This window comes from Medicago sativa, chromosome 5 (assembly GCF_051527215.1).
Source record: "Medicago sativa cultivar Bolivia chromosome 5, Bolivia_mono, whole genome shotgun sequence".
NCBI classification, from domain to species: Eukaryota; Viridiplantae; Streptophyta; class Magnoliopsida; order Fabales; family Fabaceae; genus Medicago; species Medicago sativa.
The window spans coordinates 28,616,762-28,626,844 of NC_140753.1; the positions used below are offsets into that span (position 1 = coordinate 28,616,762).

Sequence of the window (10,083 nt, forward strand, 5' to 3'; positions counted from 1 at the left end):
TGATGGAGCATTCTTTTCTTTTCAGTGTGTCTAACCTAATAGGATAGTTAGATTATATACTCGTCAGTGGAGGCAGGGACCCCTCAAATGGCACTGATGAATATATAATCTAACTATATCATTTAGGTTAGACACACTAAAACCAAAAAGAACGCTCCATCAGTAAGGCGGCAGAAACATCTCTCAAAACCTAATTCTCTCTAATCTGTTTCAAATTTCTATGGATTCTTCAACTATTCAAGGTACACGGTTATAGTATTAATTAATATTGTATAATATGCTATATTTTCATATCTTTCACATGATCCTTCTGAAACCAACCAAACTGGCACACTAAGAGGATCTAAAGAAATCTTTTGATCCTATTGGTAAGCTATTCCGTATACATGGGGGTTTACAAATGTAGCATTTGATAAAATTGCAGTGTCAAACTCAACACTTGAAAATCCAGCTTTTGCTATACTGTCTCCTGTTTCCCTAGAGAGATGACACCCATCTGCAAGTGTCTGTTGCAAAGGATCAAGCACTCTCTGTAAAAATCTGAGAAATGTTCCATCTATATCCCCATGAGAACACAGAAAATAAACGAAAATTTAGCGATTCACCAAGATTACAAGTTTCTATTCAAAATAGTGAATAAGAAAGTTTTGTTCGCACACCTTTTGCAGCTACATGTTCCACAAACAGATAAACTCCTCCAGGTCGTAGAACCCTCCTCACTTCTGCATACATAGCGCAATTTAGTCAATAATCTTGAATTCCAAAGTGTGATACAATATGAAAATGGCAAGGATCGTCTAAAGTGAGTAAAGTATAAAGTGCGAAAATCAAGGGTTGTTATCGTAACAAACTCATGATTTGTTATGATGTACCTACATCATATACCCTTCATTTGTTAATTAACGGTTGATATTGCCCACTTTAAACTCTAAAGTGAGTTGCTCACTTTAGAGGAGCCGGATCCGTATAAAAAAACATTCATCATATACTATGAAGCACATATGTAGTCTCTTTATATGTATGCTCCCTTAGATTGGTAACTACATTTCTAGTTGTTTAAAATTTAAACTCAATGCAGCATTATATAGTGTAACGTGCAAATAAATTTATCATGATTGTTATTTGAGGAAAGAAACAAACTATTTATAGTTATTTTCTTAGCTTTAAAAGCACTTGGTAACATTATAATGACCAATGTCATTTAAAATCAGTGATCAGAATTGGCCTTTTCAAGGATTGAACATGGTCTAGAGGATGATGAATTACTGTCTTGAGTAGCTAAGGAAAGCAGAAATTATGATTTTAAAAATACCATGGTAAGTCAAAATATTTGAAGAAAAACAGAAGTCTAAAGTTTCATCACCTTTTAGTGTCAGATCAACATCTTTAACAGAACACAGTACAAGTGTTCCAACAACTGCATCGACAGAAGCATCACTTAATGGTATAACCTCCCCGACCTAAATAGAGCAAAATTTAAAGATCAATTAACATAAATCAAGCCTTCAAAAGAAGATGAAAATGAGGAGAAAAAGAATTGGAATTTTCTAATCTATATAGATAATAAAACATCGGATACACAACAATACAGACGAAGAAAAACTAACTAACAAACTTAGACCATAAATTCTTTATAGCATGGTTCGTGTTCTCATTCCAAAGAAAGGGTTATAACTTATAGAACTTAAAAACCAGTGAAGATACTAAACATTACATACAGCATGTATAAACTCAAAATTTGAGAGCGGAAGTCCAGCTGATACAGCAGCAGATCGAGCATATTTTTCCATCTCCGGATTAGGATCAATGCCGACAACCTGCACATCAGTATTACTAGTATAATAACTGAGGTTAGGACCTGTTCCAATGCCAATTTCCAAGATTTTGTTAGCCTTCTTCTCCTTCAAGTTACCGAAGATTTTAGACTTGTATTGAGCAACCTTCAAGAAAACATCGCAAACATCAACTCGGTGCAATGATAACAGAAACATAAAACTGCCCAAAAAAAAGAGTGAAGAACAAACCTCAGCTTCATAGGATTTAGTAAATGAGTTCAGAACCCAAGCAAAGAACTTTTGATACCAATCAGGTCTAGGTGGGTGAAACTTGCTAACCAAAGCCTACAAAAAAGAAAACAGTCAACGATTCCATGTTATGTCAGTGTCAACTAGAACATCGCAATAATTTGATTAAGCTTTAAGGTGAGGAAGTTTATAATATGGTCTACGATACACCGATGCTCGAAATTCATTTAGAATTCTAACAAGCTTGTCATATTACTCGTCTTCACAACTGAAACGGTGATCCAATCGATGTTGTCTCGGTAAAATACAAGGAAAACAAATATTAGTGACTCAAAACTCTTACATTTGTTTTCTTTTGTTTTTGTTGATTCAATGCCTATAAGGATGTTATAAACGTAGATGATTCTGAACTTCTACTTAAAGGTGACAATATCGATCATCATTGTTGAAGTTTTGAGAGATTTTAAAGCTTTGGTATACTGGTAAGATGCTACACTTTCTCGCTATAGTCAAAGTTGAAGCATTTTACATTTATTTACTAGTAAATTGTGAATTTGCTCCCTAAATGTATGAGTCGGCGTCACTATAGTTTCTGTGTGTTGATAGTAATTTTACTGATCAACATAAAAGACATTCAAATACCAAACTAACTACGAAAAACACATTTGATGACTAAATTCAATAATGACACTTTGAGGGATGTTTTTGTAATTTAAATAACATTCAAATACCACTTGTACTCCTTTCAATAATTTATATTCTTATAAAAAAAATGTTAATTTTGTTTTTTTCCCTCTAAATATACCAACTTTTATTTTTAATCCTCTAAAATTTGTTAATTAATAATGGTCCATAAATTTTTCCGTCATCAAAATTGTCCCCACGTTAACATAACTCCCATTCACGAAAGCTCACATGGCAGGTACACAATTAAGCCACGTTATCTACCACGTCATTTAAATTAGCCAAACGTTAGCTTTTGTTAAATGAGAGTTATTGGTGGGAACCAATTTTAAAGACGGAAAAATTTAGAGGAACAATAACAAATTTTAGTGGTTTAAAATGAAAGTTGGTATATTTAGCAAGATAAAAAAAACATATTTAGCCCTAAAAACAAATAATTAAAATACTACAACACTTAGGACAAAAAATGGCTAGTTACTCTTTATTTACTGTAACAGAGAAGAAATTACCGTGTAATCAGAATCAGAATTTGTGGCTGTGGCAGGCTGAACTGGGAACTGTGTGGTTGTGAGTGTTGTAGTTGCAGCAGCTTCAATAAAGTGTCTTCTTCCACATAAGCATGGTTTTGTTGTTGGTTCCAGCAAGTTATCATCAGGGAGGAGAGACTCCATGGTGCTGCTGAGTTTGTCTGAGCTAACACGTTTGTGCATCATAATCAGAGACTTGTGATTGTGATTGTAATTGTTGGTGTCTTTGTTGATAGCTTTGTTTTTGGGTGTGAAGGATTGCAATGATACTTTTATACCAAGAATTGGAGAGTTAAGAAGATTCATTACGGGTGTTGACATGATGTGATATTGAAAGTTCAATGTGTTCTTCTTTTTTTGAAGAAGAAAGTTCAATGTGTTGATACATTCAATGATTTTTTTCGTTGAAATAATTAAATATTTGATTTTTTTGACTATGATATATTAATAAATAAAGAGAAATGTTAACTTGTGCCCTCAAGGCATTAATGATTCAAATATAAAAAAAAACTATTGGAATGTGTGCATTGCATTTAATATTTAGCTTTTTAATCATTTAAATGCACAAAATTTTAGATAAAGTTTCTTCTTTTAGGTTTCTTAACATGTGCCCGAAGGGCACAAGTTAACACTACCCATAAATAAATGGTTTCATTGTAGTTTTAGTCCTCTATTACTTCCACGGTAAGGTAATAAAAAAAATAAAGTGACATATGGAAAATGTGTTTGAAACTATTACTTACACGATAAGGCCGTGGAATAAAAATGAAGCTGAAGCTGTCTTGTCTATGTCAATTCAGAACATCCTAACAAACACAAGTTCCTGGCTGCATTAACTTTAGTTTTTAAATCTTAAAAATATTGTTAGATGCATGCATGTATTTGTCAACTAAACTTTTTGAATTAGAAGACCTAAAAACATAAGGAGACTGTTAAATGATGTCTCAGACGCATTTGTTAAGCATAAAAAAAGCAAGCTTTTATGAAATAAATAAAAACAAAAACGGCACCAAACATACGTTTACTCAGAAGCTTGAATTCCAAGCTTCAAAAAACTCACGTAATAACTAATAACACATAGGAACGTCAGAAACAAGATCGCAACATACATCCAAACGTACACTAAAATATATCGGATTATAGAAAATGACTCATTTTTGTGGTCCATATGACACAAAGCATAGGGTAATAATTTGTAATTTACCATTGATTTTAAAATTTAAAGCTGCTAACTTACTACTCAAACATGTACTGATCAAATGCAAACATATTACTGTTAAGTATCCAATCTTATTATAGATGAATATATTTTGTAAGAAATATCAAATTTTACAACTGGCACAGTAGTTCAAGACCTCTCACTGTGCAATACTGGCACATCATGAAATTCATGGTTACAATGCTTCAAAACTCCCACTTCTAGTTATTAGCACAGTCAACTCTAATATGATCATCATTTGCTTGTAAATTCGGAGAAGAAAGCACTAGTATCAAAATGCAATTTATAGCTCAAATCCATAGCTACTTATGGCTGCTTTTGGTCTTGAGCAGCATCGCTTTTATCGCCGCTAACATCTTCACTAGCACTCGGATCCTCTAATTCCGCATTATCACCGTCAACTGTCAAAGAAGTAACCACATAATGGTTGAGTTTTAACATAGACCTGAACTTTATGGAACACAAGAAATGGACCAGTCATTTGACGATACCTTCAGAACCATCTGCTGGAGCATAAGCGGAGCGCCTTGATCGGGTCTGCTGGTGTGTTGGCTGATTACCAACGTAGGTAGGAACCCCAAGACAGGGTACAGAAAACATAAAAAACAACATCAGCAATTATTTTTCCAAATTTCAAAGATAGGCATAGGAAAATGTTAATTGCAATTTATCATTTCGTTAAAATCTTATATTGTAAACATAATGAAAGGAACTTCAACAATGGCTACTAACTAGTAACTTCTGTTGAAGTTAATTGCATAGACTGCATAGCACATCTTTATCATTGCAGAGATGTATTCCAAACAACAAAATATAGTCTTCATAACTGTTCCGAGATTCAATGTGGGTCTACTTGAGGGTTCAAAACTTTTCCAAAAAGAATATTAGATACACGGTGTGCTAACCACACCAACACCAATGCATTAAATAAACAACTTAATCTATGTTCGGATTGAAGTTTGCTAAATTAAGTTTGAACTAACTTTATTTTGCAAACATCATTTGGAAAAACAACCTTTACTCTTGTTTCCATTTCGAACTGAGTTTGAACAACTTTGAAGGCATAAATTGTGCATATAAAGTTTTGTTGTTCAACCATATGCTTGGGGGTCTTCGATTCGGTTGCAATCCAAACACACTAAGTATTCATATGAACACAGGCATGAAAGAGTTAACTTAGAATATAACCTGCAACTTTGGACGGAGTGCTTCAAGTGGTCCTTTAGGCTTTTGTGCTCCTTGCTATATTTATAATCAAATCATACAGAGATAAAAGATATCAGGCATCCAAATAAAACATATTGAGGTTAAATTGAAAAGTTTAATAGCATAATGATAACCAGAAGCTTCTAAGACCAGAAAATACCTTTCCCAAAGCCCAATCGGCAGAATCAAAATAAGCACGTTCATGATCCTGCCAAAAAGTGAAATTATTCATGAACAAAAGTCAGTTTCAAAAGAACGTTTCAGACAAAAACACATGGACAAGTGATAGAGCCATGCAAGAAACGGAACTTTGAAAGATGTAGCAAAAGATAAAGAAGTAACCTTGGATATCAGTGGAGCCTTCTTTGGTAATTTCCCTCCATACTTTTTCCTGACAGCGTCTTCCTGCAGAAATAGATTTACAGCACATGATATATCGCAACATAATAACAAATTGTGAGATTTAATCCAAGACTAACTATAAATCTGGTAAGAACAACCCCTTTATAATGTCTCCCCAACGCTTAAGAAGTGATTTCAGTAATATCTGAGCTTTCAAAAACATTTAAAAAACAAAATTTTCACCAATAATAATAAATGAAATAGTGATATCTTAAGCTAATACAAAAACCTATTTACAATCTGATTGTTTTTTTGTAAATGTAACATAAATATATTTACAACAACAACATCCAAGTCTTATCCCACTAAGTGAGGTCGACCATATGGATCAAACGATACCATAACGTTCTAACATATACCATATTTCTATCCAACTCGTTAATCTCTAGATCTTTCTTAATAGTTTCTCTTATGGTTTTCTAGGTTTTTCTCTGCCTCTAGTGATTTGATAACCCTGCATTTGATCTACTCTTATTGCAGAATCTACAGGTCTTCTCTCCCAAACCACCTAAGCCTAGCTTCTACCATATTTTCTACTATAGGTGCTACCCCAACTATATTTCCAATGTTGTCATTTATAATCAGTGTTACCACACATCAACACAACACCCTCATCTCTGCTACACTTAATTTATTCTCGAGTTGGAGGCGAGGTAGTGGCTGCCAATTCTTAAGAGCGATTTCAGTTACATCAAAGCTTACAAAAACTTAAAACAACAAATTTTCATCGATAAACGATTATAATAATATCTTGATCTGATACAAAAACTTACTTCCAATCTGAATATTTCATGTAGATGTAACATCTAGTTACATAAGGTTGTACAAGAATAAAAAATTCAACCTTACACCTTTTACATCAAAGAACTTATCAACATACATATAGCAGAACACATACCAAACTATGAAGTATTCAGATTTTATCCTTCAAACACAATCATTGTTCTTTTTAATTAAAACAAACATAAATCGTTCATATGTCTTCTTATTTTTTTTATTTTTTATTTTTAGAAAACTCAGTATCCGGTCATAAGGACCGCCTATTATGGTGGATCAATCCCTTATCCGCTAACCGGGTCCAATTAAAGTCAAAGTTTTGTATGGACTACCCAATAGAAATTGATACCGAGAAGATTCGAACCTGAGGCCTTGAGAAGAGCACACTCCAAAGTCTCAAGTCTACACTACCCGACCAACCCATGTGGATTAACTAACATCCATCTTTCTTGAATCCAAGAAAACCAAAATAAGTAACCATTTGAACAATGAAACCCAAAATTAACATTCTCAAATTAAATTAAATAAGAAAAGAAACCTGTAATTCAAACGTAATTGGATAATTGAGCAGAATAATGAATTACCTCTTGTTGAGGTGAGGGCATTGATTCATTATTTGCATCTTTATCAGAAGCTTGATTGTTAGAAGAATCTTCATGAACTTCTTGTTTCTTTATATCTTCAACATTATTAGCCTCTGACATTGTTTGTTTACTCTCTTTCTACATACATACATACATACATACCTAAATCAATTTTTAATCTTAACAATAAGAAAATTTTCAATCATAATTATTACACGGATCAATACAATACAAATTGAGTATGAAATTAAACCTAATTAATTAAGGAAGAAGAAATTGTATGGTATCGTATTCGTACCGTATTGGAAGAAATTGAGTGCGATCTCAGGGTGAGTGAAATGATCGAGAATGGTATTTGAGCATCTCCAATTGCGTTGCGACAAAGTCCGTTATTTATATAGGAAGGAGCATTGCACTATATTGATGGTTTAATTAAAAAAAATAATAAATTGGATCTTGTAATAAGTTTTTTTTTTTTGTTAGTAGATTTATTTTTTAATCCAAAGGATCTTGCAACAAGTTGCAAAAGAAGTCGGCCAATTGAGAACTTTTTTTAATGGTTTTCAATGAGTTTTATGACATTACATTTGGATATGAACAATTTTTATATTTAAATATTGTTTTGGTCCTTTTATTATGGGCAAATTGTAATTTTGATCCCTTATTTTTTTTTTTTAATAACGAGGACCAAAGTCCAAAAGAAAAGAAAAAACTACAAACCCACACGAACACTCATAGGCATGCAAATCCCGGATAATTCATCAAAGAGGAGATTTTGGAGCTTCCTGGTGGAACCTCGAATCATACAATTTTGATTGAGACTAAAGCTAGCTAGCCAATTAGCGTATCTGTTTCCTTCACGCCAAGTTGCTTAAAAATAACGTGCCACTGCAACTTTGAGAGGTCTTGGATACGACGAACCAAAACAGGGGTATTGTCATTAAGCTTAGAGCTCCTTGTTACCATATAATTCAAAAACTTAAAGTCACTTTCTACAATAAGATTTGTATATCCTTGTCTTCTAGCCATTTATTTTCATGTATACATTCCCTTTGAGCATGAAGGACATCACAACCTTCAACCCTTTGTGTATACCCTTGTAGTCGTTGACCATCCGAGTCCCAAAAAAGACCTCCACATCCTGCAATGTTCATTGAACCCTTTTAAGCTTTGTCACAGTTGATCTTGATCCATTCCCTATGTGGAAGCTTCCAACTGTTGTAAATGGTCTCCTTTTGTCTACGCCTTCCAGTCAAACGAGTATGCTAAAAAATCTCAATCTCTTTCACCTTCCTCATGATCACCAAGAGTGGATCATTTGGGCATTGAAAGCCATCTTAAAAAATGGATATGTTTCGCCAAGTCCAAAGGTGCCAACATGTCACTATGAAAATAGATTGCCAACTTTCCTCTTGGCCCCTAAAGTCTTTGTTGTTCAGGTTTTTGAAGATCCAGTCCCTGCAGTCAAGAGAAGACAAAAGGTTAGTAATTTGATTAGACCTAACTAATATGAGCAGATGAGGGTTGCTTGGACGCAATCCCTAAGTGTGTGGGTAACAGTCTCATCCCCATTCCCACACATAGAGCAAGAAGGCGAAACTACCACTCCTCATTTACTTCTACGAACATTGGTTAGACGACGGCCATGAGTCGCAATCAAATTATAAGCACTTTGGATAGTGAAATGACCGGTATTGGTTCCTTTCCAACCAATTGTATCCGCTCCGTCGGTACCAATAGGTGCTGGAATAGCCATTATTTGACTCAATGTGTTTGAGTTGAGATTATTAGTGAGAAAATTGAGATCTCACTGTACTTCAGCCGTCAATACATCTTTAACAAAAAAAGTTATGTCTATTATGCTATTAGTGGCATTTAGGATAAGAGAAGAGTCACTAGAAGTTCATAATTTTAAAAATTGTGACCATTCAATTTGATGATGTTATAATAAATGAGGTTTACGTAATTTTGACTGCACTTATAAACTTAAATTGTAAGTTGTATCAATTTTGGTCAAGTAACCAAAAAAAAAAAAAAAAATCTGGTATAGTACACACAATAACATACATAAAAGACCTATTATCAATACTCCTAAAAAAACAACAATCATATTCACATCTATTTGTGCCACTTATAAAAATACATCTATTGTAGCCAATTTGAAGCACATAGCAATCGAAGTGTTTGTACCATAACAATCATATTCACATCTATTTGTGCCACTTATAAAAATACATCTATTGTAACCAATTTGAAGCACGTAGGAATCAAAGTGTTTGTTCCATTGCCTCATAGACTGTTATAAACCATTTAGACAATGCCTCAATCTATAAACTAGTCTGCCTTGTCCAGTATCATTGAAAACTTATGGATGTTCCATGTAAATTTTGTAAACTAGATTATCTTGAAGAAATGGTGTTTTCACATCAATCAGTTCTATAAGCATTTATTGGTTGGCTACCAAAGATAACACCGCCCCAATAGCAGTATGTCTGACAATCAATGAAAAAGTCTCATCATAATCAATTTGTCCTTATGAAGACTAAATATAGCCTCTCAAAAAAGGGATAGATCCCCAAAACTAGTACTAAATGCATATATTGATAAGCCTTCAAACTCGTATTTTTATGGTCGCTTGATTTGAGGGTACTCTTTGTTAC

The 10,083-nt window shown here is 33.6% G+C and overlaps 2 protein-coding genes across 2 annotated transcripts; both read right to left on the reverse strand.

Annotated features, from left to right (window-relative positions):
- Nucleotides 1-344: 344 nt before the first annotated feature.
- Nucleotides 345-3,624, reverse strand: LOC146921556 (uncharacterized). The gene is made up of 6 exons (XM_085714938.1): nt 3,218-3,624; nt 2,025-2,120; nt 1,719-1,940; nt 1,364-1,460; nt 660-722; nt 345-556 (listed from the first exon to the last, which is right to left on the reverse strand). The coding sequence occupies exons 1-6, from the start codon at nt 3,554-3,556 to the stop codon at nt 363-365; spliced, it is 1,011 nt and encodes a 336-aa protein (XP_085571064.1). The 5' UTR covers nt 3,557-3,624; the 3' UTR covers nt 345-362.
- An 881-nt stretch (nt 3,625-4,505) lies between these two features.
- On the reverse strand, nt 4,506-7,790 carry LOC146921557 (uncharacterized). The gene is made up of 7 exons (XM_085714939.1): nt 7,722-7,790; nt 7,424-7,561; nt 6,003-6,065; nt 5,821-5,868; nt 5,643-5,696; nt 4,946-5,006; nt 4,506-4,855 (listed from the first exon to the last, which is right to left on the reverse strand). Exons 2-7 carry the CDS (start codon nt 7,541-7,543, stop codon nt 4,761-4,763), a joined length of 441 nt encoding a protein of 146 aa, XP_085571065.1. The 5' UTR covers nt 7,544-7,561; nt 7,722-7,790; the 3' UTR covers nt 4,506-4,760.
- Nucleotides 7,791-10,083: the final 2,293 nt, after the last annotated feature.

Bases quoted from the DNA above. Each gene is read 5' to 3' on its own strand.
- LOC146921556 (XM_085714938.1), bottom strand. From the start codon at position 3,556: ATGTCAACACCCGTAATGAATCTTCTTAACTCTCCAATTCTTGGTATA. The intron at 1,461-1,718 runs GTATGTAATGTT...TGCTCTATTTAG, and splicing joins ATTTTGAGTTTATACATGCT to GTCGGGGAGGTTATACCATT. The intron at 557-659 runs GTGTGCGAACAA...ATGGGGATATAG, and splicing joins GGAACATGTAGCTGCAAAAG to ATGGAACATTTCTCAGATTT.
- LOC146921557 (XM_085714939.1), bottom strand. From the start codon at position 7,543: ATGTCAGAGGCTAATAATGTTGAAGATATAAAGAAACAAGAAGTTCAT. The intron at 5,697-5,820 runs GTATTTTCTGGT...TTATAAATATAG, and splicing joins CCGATTGGGCTTTGGGAAAG to CAAGGAGCACAAAAGCCTAA. The intron at 5,007-5,642 runs GTTATATTCTAA...GTTGGTAATCAG, and splicing joins CACTCCGTCCAAAGTTGCAG to CCAACACACCAGCAGACCCG.